Consider the following 18658-nt stretch of genomic DNA (forward strand, 5'->3'; position numbering starts at 1 on the left):
AAATTCAGAAGACTTGCTTTCCAAAGACAAAAACTTTCTAGAAATAGAAAGTGCTCTGTATTAGTACTGACTGATTTCAAAGGGATTCATAAGTTTGAGATAGATCATTCTATAGCTCTTAAAAAATGTATCAATTTAAAATTTTTGCACTAAATAGGGATCCTTGGGTGGCGCAGCGGTTTAGCGCCTGCCTTTGGCCCAGGGCACGATCTTGGAGACCCAGGATCGAATCCCACGTCGGGCTCCCGGTGCATGGAGCCTGCTTCTCCCTCTGCCTATGTCTCTGCCTCTCTCTCTCTCTCTCTCTCTCTCTCTCTCTGTGACTATCATAAATAAATAAAAATTTAAAAAAATTTTTTGCACTAAACAAAAAATATGGTGAAAACACTGAACCAATACTGTACAGAATCTTTGCCAGTTTCCCACAAGGCTGTTCCCCACAAGGCTATTTAACGTTGGTGCAAGGGATGCCTGGGTGGCTCAGCAGTTGAGCATCTGCCTTTGGCTCAGGTCATGATCCCAGAGACCCAGGATTGAGTCCCACATCGGGCTCCCCACAGGGAGCCTGCTTCTCCCTCTGCCTACGTCTTTGCCTCTCTCTGTCTCTCATGAATAAATAAATAAAATCTTTAAAAAAAAAAATGGTGCAAATGCATGCATGTGTCTGCGCACCTGTTTGATAGGGATGGTAGGGATTTTTAAACGAAATGGACCTGTACGTCATGTTCCACCCATTTTGAGATTCCCTCTGGATGTTAAGGGCAGCCTGGGCAGCTTAAGAAACCATACAGGATTAGTATGGCTATGGATTCCCACAAAACCTGGATTCAAATTCTAACTCTTGGTACTGTCTAGCTACATAATCTCAGGCTAGATACTCAAACTCCCTAAACCTTTATTTCTTCTTGTAAAACACCAATGTAAACAGTACCTGCACCAGAGGTCAATATGAGAACTCCCTGAGGTAAAGCACACAGAATGCTTGGCACACTGCCTCACACAAAAGAGAGCTAAAGAAGTGTGATTATCACTGGTATAAGCTAACAGGGCTGCTGTTAATCAAATCCCTCAGGAAGCTGTAATGAACAACCTCCAAAATGCCCCAATGATCCCTGTATCTCCTTTGTTTGGGACCCTCAATGAGCCTGGATGGGACCTATGACCAGCTTCTAACTAATACAATGTGAAAAAGGTGATGGGATATCACCTCCATGACATTGAGACTCTGTCTTATCAGCAGACTTATCCCAGAATCTTTCTCTGCATTGATGGCTTTGAAAAAGCAAATTGTCATGAAGCCTGCAACCACAAAGAAATAAATTCTGCCACAGACATGGGTGAGTGGACTCTTCCCTAGTTGAGCCTTCAGATGAACATTGAGCTCTGGCCAACACCTTGATTGCAAACATACAGAAAACCCAGTTAAGCCACATCCGAGTTCCTGATGCACAGAAGCTGAGTTAATAAATGTGTATTGTTGTAAGCCAGTGATTTTGTGGTAACTTCTCACACTACAATAGAAAATGAACACAGAAACACTTTGCCTTCTCCTTCACAATGATCTCAGCTCCTTTACTCAGTTTTCCCCTTCCCATTACTATTTTTTTTTTTAAGATTTTATTTATTTATTTGAGAGAGAGAAAGTGAATGAGAGAATATAAGCAGGGGGAGTGGCAGACAGAGAGGGATAAGTAGGCTCCCCACTGAGCAGAGAGCCCAATGCAGAACTTGATCTCAGGACCTTGGGATCATGACCTGAGCCAAAGGCAGATGCTTAACTGAGTGATACAGGCACTCACCACCCCCTTCCCATGACTATTCTTAAAACTCTACTGGTAGGTTGACCTTATGACCATGTGTAATGAACCTTTTTTTTTTTTTTTAATGAACCTTTTTTTTATTCAACTAGTTCCAGTGTCACCATCAATAATTACTCAGTAGATGTTGAAGCGCTTTTTGATTATTTCTGATGAATACAGCCATCTTTTACATTTTACTTTAATCATAGCTCCGTAATTTTTAGAACTGGTAAAACCTACTAAAGCCACCGAGCATAAATTTACACTTGAACTTGCTCTTCCACAATCTGGTCAAGCCTCAAACATGAATCACTCACCAAGGCATATGGCCCAGGAAGCATGGCACTACCATTTCATTGTTCTTTTCTTGCATAAATCTCATCTTTATTTTATTTATTTATTTGTTTATTCATTCATTCATTCATTCATTCGAGACAGAGAGAGAGAGAGGCAGAGACACACACAGAGAGAGAAGCAGGCTCCATGCAGGAAGCTCGATGTGGGACTCAATCCCGGGACTCCAGGATCATGCCCTGGGCCGAAGGCAGGCGCTCAACCACTGAGTCACGCAGGCATCCCAAATCTCATCTTTATAACAGGTATGAGACAGGCGAGTCTGACCTTTTTTTCATGTTCTCTTTCTTGGGTCCTAGTATCTGAATTGGAAAGACATCTCCATGAAAGAAACAGAGAGTAATTTTTAAGTATACATAGCATAAGAATGCAAACAGTATAGAGTCAATTAATGGCACTATGATGTAAAGAGCCACCAAAAACTATTACATAAGAATGTCTTGACCAGGGACTCCTGGGTGGCTCAGTGGTTGAGCGTCTGCCTTTGGCTCAGGTCGTGATCCTGGGGTCCTGGAATCAAGTCCCACATCGGGCTCCACATGGGGAGACTGTTTCTCCCTCTGCCTATATCTCTGCCTCTCTGTCTCTGTCTCTCATGAGTAAATAAATAAAATCTTTAAAATAAAAGAATGTCTTGACCATAAGGAAGTTAAAAGGGAGCTGACTCAATCCTTGACATAGCACAGAAAATGTTTTATATTCTCCTCTATCACCCTCTGTATAAGTTGCTCTTTGTAGGCTTAAATTTTAGTAAATACCCTCCTGGTTATCTTTTAAAAATCCGACTGCAGTACATGCCAACTTCTAGTTAAGAACTTTCACAATTTCTTTTCTCTTAAAATTTTCACTGATAAGAACTATAAACAATGGTTGACTTTGGATGGTTGTAAATTAGAAAACACAGTCACTTAATGCTATTTTATATTCTTCTTTAATACAAAAATAATAACTTTCTCAAAAAAATCTTATGAAACAAAAAAAAAACATTAAAAAATGTTCTAATTGACTGGTGCCCACTATTGAAACATCATATTGCTGTCTTTCCAGCTTTTCCTATCACATTTTTACTTTTATAATTAGAAGGAAAATATTGTAGGTTTTCATCCAAATAAAAACTGAAAATTTTCATCTATATAACATCCTATATGAGGAAAGAACACTGGGGACCTTGTCTTGGCTTTGGTGCTAAGCTATTCATTCATTTTATCTTTTTTTTTTTTTTTTTCATTCATTTTATCTTGGGTAAGCAAGTTAACCTCTCTGGGATGTCTGACAAATGTGGGAGTGGACGATCTCAAGCATAAAGGGTCTTTCTTCCCTACTCAAACAATCTACAATTATGAGACATGAGTTTTCAAAAGTTTCCACAGGTCATCTAGACTGAGGACTGTTGACAGCCTGGTTTTTAGATCTCTCTGAATTCCTGCATAAAAATAGAGCACCTACACAGCAGAACCAAATGCTTGGAGACAAGGTATCCCGTTGAACAAGAAAATATAAGCAAGTAAGGACAAACCTACACCATCCACAAGCCTAAAAAGGTGTCTGAGTGTGCAGAGGCATTGGGAAGCAGCAAGGTTGGTGGACTCGAGGACTAGAAAACTCCAACATAAGCCGTCAGTATACACAGGTAAGTGAGGAGGTCCAATTGGAAAAGAGTGGGTAACATTAGGAGGGATTTTGCTTGAGCTGAAAGGAAATGAAGAAGGGGCCCAAAGTAAGATCTGAAAAAGCTAAAGAGCTAGTTCCTGAGAACTTTCAAGACTGGCCCCAGGACTTGCTTCCAGGAAGAAAAACTACTAACAGTGGGATCAAGATTGAACAGGATGGGGGAACAGGGACAAAGGAAGGAATAGATCCAGATAGAAATAGGTGAGGGGAACAGAGCCAGGAAGTGTCAGAAAGCAGGCTGCCATATTTTTGATGAAATGAAAACAACAGAAGATGAAACTTTATGAACTTATAAAGCCATTTTAAACCCTGCCTCTTAAAAGTTCAAGGAGACTATTTTTTTCACATAAAAATGAAAAATGGGGAAGTACTGAGGTCAAGTTCCATAAGAAGTTATAAGAAGGAAGAAAAAAAGACCAGAATAACATTCCTATATTCCATGAAAGCATGCCATAAAACAGAACATCCCTCTGCAAAAAAAGCCCAAACAATAGCCTACTGTTTCAAAATGAGCTAAAAGACTTTAAGGAAATAAAATTAAAACATGAAAGAATATAATTAGGATTTAGGAAAACTCACAAAGTAACAGAACATAGGAAAAAATTATAAATAAAATAAAAATGCATTTCAGGAATAGAATCAACTAGAAGGCACATGAGAAGGAATATACACAACATATAATGCCCCAAAAGAAACAGAAGATGGACAACAGGAAAAACCAAGTAAAAAGGGAGAGACAGATGTGAATATTGAGATATTGAAAACAGGCAAAGAAGATGTAATATATAAATAATAAGCATCCTTGAGGAAAAACAAATCAAAGCAAGAGAATATTAAACACTGTAATTGGAGGAGGGGCAAGACGGCGGAAGAGTAGGGTCCCCAAGTCCCCTGTCCCCACCAAATTACCTAGATAACCTTCAAATCACCCTGAAAATCTACGAATTCGGCCTGAGATTTAAAGAGAGAACAGCTGGAATGCTACAGTGAGAAAAGTTCCTGCTTCTATCAAGGTAGGAAGACGGGGGGGGGTGGATGAACAAAAGGCCCCGTCCCGGAGAAGCAGGAGCTGCACCAACCTTCCGGGGCGGAAAAGGGCTCGCAGGGAGTTGGAGCAGGACCCCAGGAGGACGGGGATGCCCTTGGGCTCCCTGGTACAGTAACAGAGGAACTGCGCCCCGGGAGAGTGCGCCGAGCTCCCCAAGGGCTGCAGCGCGCACGGCGGGACCCGGAGCAGCTCGGGGGGGGGCTCGGGCGGCGGCTCCACGGAGGGGGCTGCGCCACCAGGAGCGCGAATCCAACAGCGCAGGCCCCGGAGCACAGGGCGCCGGGACACAGCCCAGGATCGGGCCTCCCCCGGGACAGGCAGAGGCCGGGAGGGCCCAGGACAGCAAGGACGCTCCTGCCCCGAGCTGAGCACATCAGCGGCCCCGCCCCGGAGCCTCCAGGCCCTGCAGACAGAGAGCTCCGTAGTTACTGCAGGGGCTGACTCCAGGGCTCCAGAGCTGGCCCCGCCACTGGGGCTGTTCCTCCTGGGGCCTCACGGGGTAAACAACCCCCATTGAGCCCTGCACTAGGCGGGGGGCAGAGCAGCTCCCCCAAGTGCTAACACCTGAAAATCAGCACAACAGGCCCCTCCCCCAGAAGACCAGCTAGATGGACAAGTTCCAGGGGAAGTCAAGGGACTTAAAGTACACAGAATCAGAAGATACTGCCCCGTGGTTTTGTTTTTTGTTCTTTTTTTTTTTTTTTTTTTTTTTTTTTGCTTTTTGATTTCTGTTAGCTTTCCCCACCCTTTTCTTTCCTTTCTTTTTCTTCCTTTTTTTTTTTTTTCTCTTTTATTTTTCTTTCTCTCCTCGCTTTTTCTCCTTTTCCCAATACAACTTGTTTTTGGCCACTCTGCACTGAGCAAAATGACTAGAAGGAAAACCTCACCTCAAAAGAAAGAATCAGAAACAGTCCTCTCTCCCACAGAGTTACAAAATCTGGATTACAATTCAATGTCAGAAAGCCAATTCAGAAGCACTATTATAAAGCTACTGGTGGCTCCAGAAAAAAGCATAAAGGACTCAAGAGACTTCATGACTGCAGAATTTAGAGCTAATCAGGCAGAAATTAAAAATCAATTGAATGGGATGCAATCCAAACTAGAAGTCCTAATGACGAGGGTGAATGAGGTGGAAGAACGAGTGAGTGACATAGAAGACAAGTTGATGGCAAAGAGGGAAACTGAGGAAAAAAGAGACAATTAAAAGACCATGAGGATAGATTAAGGGAAATAAATGACAGCCTGAGGAAGAAAAACCTACGTTTAATTGGGGTTCCCAAGGGCGCCGAAAGGGACAGAGGGCCAGAATATGTATTTGAACAAATCATAGCTGAAAACTTTCCTAATCATCAGAGAAGGACAAACATTGTATGTTCTCATTTATTTGGGGTATATAAATAATAGTGAAAGGGAATAGAAGGGAATGGAGAAGAAATGGGTAGGAAAGATCAGAAAGGGAGACAGAACATAAAGACTTCTAACTCTGTGAAACGAACTGGGGGTGGTGGATGGGGAGGAGGGCAGGGGGTGGGGGTGAATGGATGACGGGCACTGAGGGGGGCACCTGACGGGATGAGCACTGGGTGTTATTCTCTATAACACCAAATTGCTCACCAATGCAAATTGAACACCAATAAAAAATAAATTTATTATTAAAAAACAAAACAAAACAAAACTTTCCTAATCTGGGAAGGGAAACAGGCATTCAGATCCAGGAAATAGAGAGATCCCCCCCTAAAATAAAAAAAAAAAAAACCGTTCAACACCTCGACATTTAATAGTTAAGCCTGCAAATTCCAAAGATAAAGAGAAGATCCTTAAAGCAGCAAGAGACAAGAAATCCCTGACTTTTATGGGGAGGAGTATTAGGGTAACAGCAGACCTCTCCAGAGAGACCTGGCAGGCCAGAAAGGGCTGGCAGGATATAATCAGGGTCCTAAATGAGAAGAACATGCAACCAAGAATACTTTATCCAGCAAGACTCTCATTCAAAATGGAAGGAGAGATAAAGAGCTTCCAAGACAGGCAGGAACTGAAAGAATATGTGACCTCCAAACCAGCTCTGCAAGAAATTTTAAGGGGGACTCTTAAAATTCCCCTTTAAGAAGAAGTTCAGTGGAACAGTCCACAAAAACAAGGACTGAATAGATATCATGGTGACACTAAACTCATATCTCTCAATAGTAACTCTGAACGTGAACGGGCTTAATGAGCCCATCAAAAGGCGCAGGGTTTCAGACTGGATAAAAAAGCAGGACCCATCTATTTGCTGTCTACAAGAGACTCATTTTAGACAGAAGGACACCTACAGCCTGAAAATAAAAGGTTGGAGAACCATTTACCATTCGAACGGTTCTCAAAAGAAAGCAGGGGTAGCCATCCTTATATCAGAGAAACTAAAATTTACCCCGAAGACTATAGTGAGAGATGAAGAGGGACACTATATCATACTTAAAGGATCTATCCAACAAAAGGACTTAACAATCCTCAATATATATGCCCCGAATGTGGGAGCTGCCAAATATATCAATCAATTAATAACCAAAGTGAAGACATACTTAGATAATAATACACTTATACTTGGTGACTTCAATCTAGCTCTTTCTACACTCAATAGGTCTTCTAAACACAATATCTCCAAAGAAACGAGAGCTTTAAATGATACACTGGACCAGATGGATTTCACAGATATCTACAGAACTTTACATCCAAACTCAACTGAATACACATTCTTCTCAAGTGCACATGGAACTTTCTCCAGAACAGACCACATACTGGGTCACAAATCAGGTCTTAACCGATACCAAAAGTTTGGGATCGTCCCTTGCATAATCTCAGACCATAATTCCTTGAAACTAGAACTAAATCACAACAAGAAGTTTGGAAGGACTTCAAACACGTGGAGGTTAAGGACCATCTTGCTAAAAGAAGAAAGGGTCAACCAGGAAATTAAGGAAGAATTAAAAAGATTCAAGGAAACTAATGAGAATGAAGATACAACCGTACAAAATCTTTGGGATACAGCAAAAGCAGTCCTGAGGGGGAAATACATCGCAATACAAGCATCCATCCAAAAACTGGAAAGAACTCAAATACAAAAGCTAACCTTACGCCTAAAGGACCTAGAGAAAAAACAGCAAATAGATCCTACACCCAGCAGAAGAAGAGAGTTAATAAAGATTCGAGCAGAACTGAATGAAATTGAGACCAGAAGAACTGTGGAACAGATCAACAAACCAGGAGTTGGTTCTTTGAAAGAATTAATAAGATAGATAAACCATTAGCCAGCCTTATTAAAAATAAGAGAGAGAAGACTCAATAAAATCATGAATGAGAAAGGAGAGATCACTACCAACACCAAGGAAAGACAAACGATTTTAAAAACATATTATGAACAGCTATACGCCAATAAGTTAGGCAATCTAGAGGAAATGGACGCATTTCTGGAAAGCCACAAATTACCAAAACTGGATCAGGAAGAAACAGAAAACCTGAACAGGCCAATAACCAGGGAGGAAATTGAAGCAGTCATCAAAAACCTCCCAAGACACAAAAGTCCAGGGCCAGATGGCTTCCCTGGGGAATTCTGTCAAACACTGAAAGAAGAAATCATACCTATTCTACTAAAGCTGTTCGGAAAGATAGAAAGAGATGGAGTACTTCCAAATTCATTCTATGAGGTCAGCATCACCTTAATTCCAAAACCAGACAAGACCCCACCAAAAAGGAGAATTATAAACCAATATCCCTGATGAACATGGATGCAAAAATTATCAACAAGATACTAGCCAATAGAATCCAACAGTACATTAAGAAAATTATTCACCATGACCAAGTAGGATTTATTCCCGGGACACAAGGCTGGTTCAACACTCGTAAAAAAATCAGTGTGATTCATCATATCAGCAAGAGAAAAACCAAGAACCATATGATCCTCTCATTAGATGCAGAGAAAGCATTTGACAAAATACAGCATCCATTCCTGATCAAAACTCTTCAGAGGGTAGGGATAGAGGGAACATTCCTCAATATCTTAAAAGCCATCTACGAAAAACCCACAGCAAATATTATTCTCAATGGGCAAACACTGGGAGCCTTTCCCCTAAGATCAGGAACAAGACAGGGATGTCTACTCTCACCACTGCTATTCAACAAAGTACTGGAAGTCCTAGCCTCAGCAATCAGACAACAAAAAGACATTAAAGGCATTCAAATTGGCAAAGAAGAAGTCAAACTCTCCCTCTTCACCGATGACATGATACTCTACATAGAAAACCCAAAAGACTCCACCCCAAGATTGCTAGAACTCATACAGCAATTCGGCAGTGTGGCAGGATACAAAATCAATGCCCAGAATCAGTGGCATTTCTATACACTAACAATGAGACTGAAGAAAGAGAAATTAAGGAGTCAATCCCACTTACAATTGCACCCAAAAGCATAAGACACCTAGGAATAAACCTACCTAAAGAGGTGAAGGATCTATACCCTAAAAACTATAGAACACTTCTGAAAGAAATTGAGGAAGACACAAAGAGATGGAAAAATATTCCATGCTCATGGATTGGCAGAATTAATATTGTGAAAATGTCAATGTTACCCAGGGCAATTTACATGTTTAATGCAATCCCTATCAGAATACCATGGACTTTGTTCAGAGAGTTGGAACAAATTATTTTAAGATTTGTGTGGAATCAGAAAAGACCCCAAATAGCCAGGGGAATTTTAAAAAAGAAAACCATAGCTGGGGGCATCACAATGCCAGATTTCAAGTTGTACTACAAAGCTGTGGTCATCAAGACACTGTGGTATTGCACAAAAACAGACACATAGATCAATGGAACAGAATAGAGAATCCACAAGTGGACCCTCAACTTTATGGTCAACTAATATTTGATAAAGGAGGAAAGACTATCCACTGGAAAAAAGACAGTCTCTTCAATAAATGGTGCTGGGAAAATTGGACAGCCACATGCAGAAGAATGAAACTAGACCACTCTCTTGTACCATACACGAAGATAAACTCAAAATGGATGAAAGATCTAAATGTGAGACAAGATTCCATCAAACTCCTAGAGGAAAACACAGGCAACACCCTTTTTGAACTCGGCCACAGTAACTTCTTGCAAGATACATCCACGAAGGCAAAAGAAACAAAAGCAAAAATGAACTATTGGGACTTCATCAAGATAAGAAGCTTCTGCACAGCAAAGGATACAGTCAACAAAACTCAAAGACAACCTACAGAATGGGAGAAGATATTTGCAAATGACGTATCAGATAAAGGGCTAGTTTCCAAGATCTATAAAGAACTTATTAAACTCAACACCAAAGAAACAAACAATCCAATCATGAAATGGGCAAAAGACATGAACAGAAATCTCACAGAGGAAGATATAGACATGGCCAACACGCACTTGAGAAAATTCTCTGCATCACTTGCCATCAGGGAAATCCCCAGCAGTGCAATTGCTGGGTCGTAGGGCAGGTCTATTTTTAACTCTTTGAGGAACCTCCGCACAGTTTTCCAGAGTGGCTGCACCAGTTCACATTCCCACCAACAGTGTAAGAATGTTCCCTTTTCTCCGTATCCTCTTCAACATTTGTGGTTTCCTGCCTTGTTAATTTTCCCCATTCTCACTGGTGTGAGGTGGTATTTCATCGTGGTTTTGATTTCCACATGAGAAAGGGAATAGAGGGGAAGGGAGAAGAAATGGGTGGGAAATATCAGAAAGGGAGACAGAACATGAGAGACTCCTAACTCTGGGAAACGAACTAGGGGTGGTGGAAGGGGAGGAGGGCAGGGGTTGGGGGTGACTGGGTGGCGGGCACTGAGGGGGGCACTTGACGGGATGAGCACTGGGTGTTATTCTGTATATTGGCAAATTGAACACCAATAAAAAATAAATTTATTATTAAAACAATTAACACTATAATTTTGCAGGTTGCCTGGGTGGCTCAGGCAGTTAAGCAACTGCCTTTGGCTCAGGTCATGATCCTGGGGTCCTTGGATCAAGCCTCACATCAGGCTCCCTGCTCAGCAGGGAGTCTGCTTCTCCCTCTGTTCTCTTTGCCCATCCCCTTGTTCATGCTCTCTCTTTCTCTCTCAAATAAAGAATATATATATTTTCAAAAACCGTAATTTTTTTAAAACTTCCCTGAAATTAAAAGATTAAAAGAGATAATCAAAATAATACACAACAAACCTGAGAATATCAAACCAGAATGACACATTTAGAGTTACTCTATTAGGGGCACCTGGCCAGCTCAGTTGGTGGAGTGCATGACTCTTAATCTTGGAGTTGTGAGTTTCAGCCCCAGGCTGGGTGTAGAAATTACTTAAAAACAAAATCTTTTTTAAATATTTACTCTGGTAAAATTACTGGACAAGAAAGAAAGAAAGAAAGAGACAGTGAGGAAGAGAAAGAAAAAGAAAGAAGAGAAAGAAAAAAGAAAGGAGAAAAGAAAAGAAAAAAGGAAAAGAGAAGAAAAGAAAAGAAAAGAAAAGAAAAGAAAAGAAAGAAAAGAAAAGAAAAAAGAAAAAAAAAAGAAAAAAAAGAAAAAAGAAAAGAAAAAAGAAAGACAATATGCCATGGACATCTATTGTTAAGTGTCTTATGAGGCAAAGAAAGCTGTATTATCACTCTTTAAGAGCAACATTCTATGCCAAAAGAGATTAAGGAAATGTATTCAAGTCAAGACAAGATGGGCCAAGGGTTTTCTATCCAGCAAAAATGGCCTTCAAGTATGAAGTGCAAATAACAGACACACCGTTATTAATGAGCAAGAACTTAGTGAAGATTATTCTGAGTCCTCCTTGAAGTCCTATATATCTACTAGAAAATAACTTCACACAATAAACAAACAAATGGAGGAACATTGAGATAAGGACCATGAAACACTAAATATATAGTTCCTTATAGAAGTCTAAATGAGGACCAGAAAGGGAGAGAGTGAGTTTCAATGGCCATGTGGTCAGGCAGGTGGATACAGGACAACTGCAAAAAAACTGGAGGAGTATAATGCATCAACCACAAAAAATTACATTCTTCTCAGGAACTATATTTGTTGGCAGTAGTAATATTATTCTAAAACTGTACATAATATGGAATGATCCAAGTAAGTAATTACAGAATATTCTAATCCAATCTTCCTCTGTAACCTCAAGAGCCAGGACTCTCAGTATGAAAGAAAGGAGAAACAGATAAAATATAGAAGAAGCTAAGTAAAAAGTATCCTGTAGTCTGAATTTAAATTGGGGCTATTAGTATGAACTCCTAAGGTATTTTATCTTAATAGTTACATGTACATAATATATATAGATCGGGATCCCTGGGTGGCGCAGCGGTTTGGCGCCTGCCTTTGGCCCAGGACATGATCCTGGAGACCCGGGATCGAATCCCACATCGGGCTCCCGGTGCATGGAGCCTGCTTCTCCCTCTGCCTGTGTCTCTGCCTCTCTCTCTCTCTCTGTGACTATCATAAATAAATAAAAATTTAAAAAAAATAAAAAAATATATATAGATAAATAAGGAGGTAAAGAATGTCCTGGCTACATCTATAAAAGAGGCCTGAAAACAATGACCAATCTAGGAGCATTAAGCATTCTCAGCACCCAGACTGTGATCTTGAAATACATTTTTTTACTGAGAGAAATAAGAGCTACTCAGAGAATGGTTACTACTAGATTTGGGGCAAAAAATGTACAGTTGAATCTGAAATAATCACTAGGCTCCTGTCAAAAGACTCAGGAGCCAACCTAAAGAGGCACATACTGGCCAAAGATAATATAATTTGAGTTTCTGTAAGGGAAATAATTAATAGTGGAATGAAACCCAAATATGTTTAAATATATAATTTCATAATATTTTTAAAAATTATTGGGCACTTTCAGAGGATACTAGGTTTTTTTCTTGAAAAATGTTAATAGATGAAAGATGGAGAATTCTGCTTTTCCTCTATGAACCATTGTTTCAACAAATCATAGATCATGGGAGATGTCTCTATAAAAGCATACCAATTAATGAGAAATGGTAGAACTGAAATATCATGATTTTTAAAGTCCTAACAAATCAATGAATATAGGTACTGAGTATCAACAGCTATTAGCATCACAAAAAATGAGACAGCCAGACATTATGTACCTCCCAGTGGAAAAACAAATGGCCTCTACAGTCTTGCCAAATGGACCAGACTTGAATTTGACTGAGGCTCTGGGTCCATCTGCCATCTTGCAGGAAATACAGGGGATGGAGGAATGTGGTGAACTGTACAGTGACTGTAATCAGCAACATCCAGACTGTAGGGAATTCCACAGGTCAAATAGCCATGTTTCTAACAGATTAATTAAAAAGCAAACAAAGAAAGGAAGCAAAACCTATAAATTAAGAGATTCAAAGGAAACCCATAGTTTTTATTTTATTTATTTATTTATTTATTTAGTTAGTTAGTTAGTTAGTTTTTAACCCATAGTTTTTAGATGGGCAAGACTAAGTTTCACTGTCTAGCAACATATAAATGTCAGTGATAAAGTGTAAAGAAACAGGCAATAGGACTATAAAAGTCATGGTGGTCACCTTGGTGGGAGAGAGAGTGCGACCAAGACAGGACATAAGGAGGGACTTCTGGGATGACTGGCAAGTTCTGCTTCTTGCCCTGGACAGTGGTTATGAGAATGCTTGCTCATTACACTGTAATCTGATTTGTGGGAATTCCTATATCTATGTTTTATCTTAAGGAACACAAAAGTTTAAAAAAAAATTCTAGATCCCTTACCTGTGCCTTGGCTAATTTCTTTTCCAGAAGGTCTCGTTCCCGCTCTGTTTGCTGCAGACGTTTATTAAGCTCCACTATATCTCCCTTGAGTGATGCCAGGGCTGCCAAGTGGAGCTGTGGTAACAGAAAGAAAGGAGCACAAGGTTATATCATTTGGCAGAAACTCATTCCTTCCCTTCATTCCCAGTAATTAGCATGATCATATTTTTTAAAAATGCCTCATCTCTAATGGGTGCTATTAAATCAGGTGTCTTACAAGAAGCCAGGTTATATGGTCACCATAAATGTAATGGAGAAATCTTTTTTTTTTTGAAGATTTATTTATTTATGACAGACACACACAGAGAGAGAGAGAGGCAGAGACACAGGCAGAGGTAGAAGCAGGCTCCATGCCGGGAGCCGGATGCAGGACTCGATCCCGGGACTCCAGGATCACGCCCTGGGCCAAAGGCAGGCGCCGAACCGCTGAGCCACCCAGGGATCCCCCTGTAATGGAGAAATCTTATGTGTGGGCAGTGAAACCCTATTTTGGTGGTCAAATCAGGATAGAGAGCAAAGCTCCTCACTTGAGTTACTCAGCAAGAATGAGATTAATTGTTGGTGTGGGGTTGCCTTATTGTCCACCCAAGCAGCAAGAAAAAGGGAGAATCAGATTAGCTTTTACCTTTGGAAAATATGGAAGTTGAATAGGGCAATTCTGTCACATGTACAGACACAACCTGGGACCAAGGAGTAAGAAAAACTGGGAGAGGGGGATCCCTGAGTGGCTCAGCGGTTTGGCGCCTGCCTTTGGCCCAGGGCGCAATCCTGGAGTCCCGGGATTGAGTCCCACGTCGGGCTCCCAGTGCATGGAGCCTGCTTCTCCCTCCTCCTGTGCCTCTGCCTCTCTCTCTCTTTCTCTCTATCATAAATAAATAAATAAATCTTTAAAAAAAAGAAAAAGAAAAACTGGGAGAGCTCATTTTTTTCAGATGGTCTCCCCTTAAAGTTGGTCCTTTATTTCCTTGCCAGCTCATCTTTCCTTGTCCCCCAGATGGACGAGATTGACCAGATGCTGTTTCTGGGCTAGCAGGCCTGCTCGTAGGACAGAACCAGAACTCTGATAAATGATGCTAGGAAAAGACACACCAAGAATTCCTCCAGATCTCTTTCACCAGCCAACTCCCTCAGGTTAACTGGAGCTTCAAGGAATGTTCTTCAACACATTAACAAGGGGGTACCCTGCACTTCCAGGATCTCAATGTATTCCACATCCGAGCCCTAAACACTGAGCTTCAGAAGCATCAACAGCCTCCGCACGTGCCTTTTGTGCTTTTCAGGCCCATAGGTGGGGCTCTGTTTTAGATGTGTTCAACACGCAGGTCCCAGAGAAGCACCCTTCAACCTTCTTTGGCCTCTGAGTCACTACTCATCCGTCTTCACTGCCAGTTCCAGGGGAAGTGCAGACCACTCCCTGGCCGGATTCCACACTCCCATTTGGGTGAGTGATGAGAATCAGAACAAACCCTCCCTCCTTACAGGCTTTAAGTAGCTTCTGCCAACAGGGATTTGAAGTAAGAAGCGAGCAAATAAACGTGATCTTTAAAGATGGACATGGTACGACAGTACATAGTTCCACTTTGAAGATTTTAATTTGAAGTTTAGAAAATGCTTTTCTGCAACTGCATGTGGGCCAGTAGGTTTTGTTAGGGTGTGAGGGGTGGGTAGGCCAGGAGGAGATACAGGGCAGGGTCTGGCAGTTGTTTAGGTTAGACTATAGCAGTGAATGTGACTTTGCCTAATTGCATCAGGGCTGCAAACCAACAGATCAATAGCTGATTTGAAATCAGGAATGCCTGAAATTTAAAAAAGGAAATGTCAGGCAATCTGGCGGTATTTGCCTTTTCATGTCGGGGTAGGGTTGCTCAGAAAAGGTCACTTTGGGTTTCAGATACGAGGTTATGTATGATGAATTCTCAGCACAAATACCACAGTGTTTCCATTGTACAATCTTTCTGAGGCTGTTCTGCTTTCCAGGATGGTGGAGAGGGACACAAATTCACTCCCTCCTTAGATAGCTGGGTTGCCCCCTCCGCCTCTGAACTGTCCATCTGAGGATTTTCCTTCAGCATCATACACAGTGATGTTACACATTATGTCAAGTCCTGAGAGAGGTTTCACCACCTCTCCTCTGGCAAAAAGGATAAAGTACATATAGGGTTGAAATGTTCTTTAAGAAATATAGGAGTAGAAACTATGATCCCAACTGTATGAGCCCAGATATGCTTCCTCTCTCCTACATCTCCACCTACTTCTGGAGGGTTGGGGGAGGATCTGGGGGAGAATTAGGAAGACAAAACTGACAGAGGAAGTTCTAAACTTCACACTAACTTCTTAAAACTGGGCTAGATGAGGAGACACAGAGAGTAGTTATTTCCATCATAGTACATGGCTGAGAGAGAGTCCAAGATGGGTAACCCTACCAGGGAGAGTACCCATTTTGGAACAGAGAATACCACTGGCCCTTCCAGATGGCCAGGAAGATCCACAGGATGTGCATTTGGGGCAGGTCTTTTCGCTTTCCTGGATGGAAGATGCTTATCCAGAAAATAAGAATATTTCACTTTTTTATTTTTTTTATTTTTTTATTTTTTTTTAATTTATGATAGTCACACACACAGAGAGAAAGAGAGAGAGAGAGAGAGAGGCAGAGACACAAGCAGGCTCCATGCACCGGGAGCCCGACGTGGGATTCGATCCCGGGTCTCCAGGATCGCGCCCTGGGCCAAAGGCAGGCGCCAAACCGCTGCGCCACCCAGGGATCCCAGAAAATAAGAATAGACCAGTTTTTCTTCACTTTCTTTATGTTACAAATCCTTTAAGCATCCATGCAGGTGATGAACCCTTCTCCTAGAGAAGAGTAGAGCTTTGGAGTTTATGCATGTATTTCACCTAATTATGGTGATAACACATTCTGGAATCTTTCCACAAACTCCAAATTAAGAAACCACAGATGCCACATAAGTTGTGTAGATTATCTTATGGGTCATAATCATGGTTATTTGAGTGGAGAAAGGGCCCTGGGTACTTGACATCTCCCATTCCACATTTGCAGATCAGAACCTGAAACCCAGAGATTGACTTGCTCACTCAGGGTCCCATGGGTAGCTCAGCACTAGCACCAAAACCACCAGTGCCCTTTCCTCACTATATGATGTTGTATATGACAGTAATTCTCAATTTTTTATGTGGATGAAAATTTTACTTAAAATATTTCCCTCTGATTGTAAAAGAAAAACATAACAGAAAACTAAACCAGAAAGAAAGAATTCTAACATTTTAGTGGTGGCCTCTGGATGGTTTCAAACTTCTTGGGGGATGTGTGGGGTAAGTTATTTTTAAAATTTTTTGTTTAAAACAATACTTATAAGTGTACTAAAGATTTTATTTGTTTATTCATGAGAGACAGGGAGAGAGAGGCAGAGACACAGGCAGAGGAAGATGCAGCTTCCATGTGGGGAGCCTGATGCAGGACTCGATCCTGAGACTCTGGGGTCACATCCTGAGCCAAAGGCAGGCGCTTAGCCACTGAGCCATCCAGGCGTCCCTGAAGTTTGTTTTTTTTTTAAAGAGGCTTTGTATTTTTTTCATAAATTTATTTTTTATTGGTGTTCAATTTGCCAACATATAGAATAACACCCAGTGCTCATCCCGTCAAGTGCCCCCCTCAGTGCCCGTCACCCAGTCACCCCCACCCCCCGCCCACTTCCCCTTCCACCACCCCTAGTTCGTTTCAAAGAGGCTTTGTATTAAAGAGTTAGTTGTGACTATATTTTCTGTACATGTAGGGCTGTCACATAAAAACTGTAAAGGGTTCTTGCTGCATCCCCGATTCTGCTGGTCTCCCTGCAAATTCAAAGGCTGGGGAGTTTGAGAGCAATGCTACAAGTATTATGACACAACCTGTGCCCTGTCAAGGCAAGGATTAAAAAATAAGAAGCATAGAGGTCTTTGGGGGTAATTTTTAAAACGATTAACTGTGAGCTTAAATCCTGGAAAGACAAATTTATGGAAGCAACCAAAATTATTAAATATCTATTAATAGGAAAATAACATGTATAGCATTTTTTGAAATCTCTTGTTTTCTGGCTTTAGAAATGGCCTCTAACAAGTCAGAGCTTCAGACAATGACCCATAAAGAACCATTCAAAGAAGATGTTTCACTAACCAAAGAGAACAAGTATATAATGATGTTTCAAGTTTGTGCCAGCATCCTCTTCAACTCGTGCTTATCTTTGTGTTCCACAACAAGACCCCAAGTTTTAGCTAGTCATATTGCTGCTCAGCTAAATCGTCCTAGTTCCTAGCTCTCCTTCCCTCCCTTAAGGTGGATCTAGGTGTAGCCATGTGACAACGTTCTGGCTGATGAGACCCAAGTAGAAATATTATGTGGGAGTTCTAGAAAAAAAATCCTTGTGAGCAACCATACTCTCTTCTTCCATCCTTGCTACTTGATTCATTAATGTGATGGATAGAGCTCAAGCAGCCACCCTCCTTCATAAACATGTGGTCTACACTCTAAAGAGCTGAAAGTTGCCTGAGCCCCTGGCAAGTTTGTAGAGCTACCCTACCAGCTTTGGACTGCTGACTCCAGATTTCTGTAACAGAAGAGCAAGAAACAGACACTACTGTATAGGCCACTATCACGTTGTACTCTGGTAAATGAAGTTGATCTAATCCTAATTTGCAAAGAATTAGATAAGCCTGAGTTCAAATCTCATTTATGCCACTTTCAGGTGAACTATCTTTAGGTAGCTTATTTAATCATTTTTAAAGAAAGCTGCCACAGAAACAAATGAGATAGCATTGATAAAATAACTCGCATGTTGTCTGGAACCAGGTAAACATTCAACTAATTCTCTTTCCCAGGCAAGTTTTTTTTAAGATTTTATTTATTTATTCATGAGACACACAGAGAGGGAGGCAGAGACATAGGCAGAGGGAGAAGCAGGCTTCCTGTGATCCATCCCAG

The 18658-nt window shown here is 41.1% G+C and overlaps 1 protein-coding gene across 13 annotated transcripts in view; it reads right to left on the reverse strand.

The window, feature by feature from the left end:
• MCC (MCC regulator of WNT signaling pathway) overlaps positions 1–18658 on the reverse strand; it is a 305067-nt gene that overhangs the window by 133641 nt on the left and 152768 nt on the right. For all 13 annotated transcript variants that reach the window (XR_003131184.3, XR_007410039.1, XR_003131183.3 and 10 more), the window contains exon 2: positions 13648–13761. Coding sequence is in view for 3 of the 13 variants with exons in the window: in XM_025435387.3 (XP_025291172.1) it covers positions 13648–13761 (114 nt within the window). In the remaining 10 variants the exon portion in view is untranslated. The remainder of the gene's footprint in view (positions 1–13647; positions 13762–18658) is intronic.

The sequence above is a fragment of the Canis lupus genome, chromosome 4, assembly GCF_003254725.2.
Source record: "Canis lupus dingo isolate Sandy chromosome 4, ASM325472v2, whole genome shotgun sequence".
Lineage (NCBI taxonomy): Eukaryota > Metazoa > Chordata > Mammalia > Carnivora > Canidae > Canis > Canis lupus.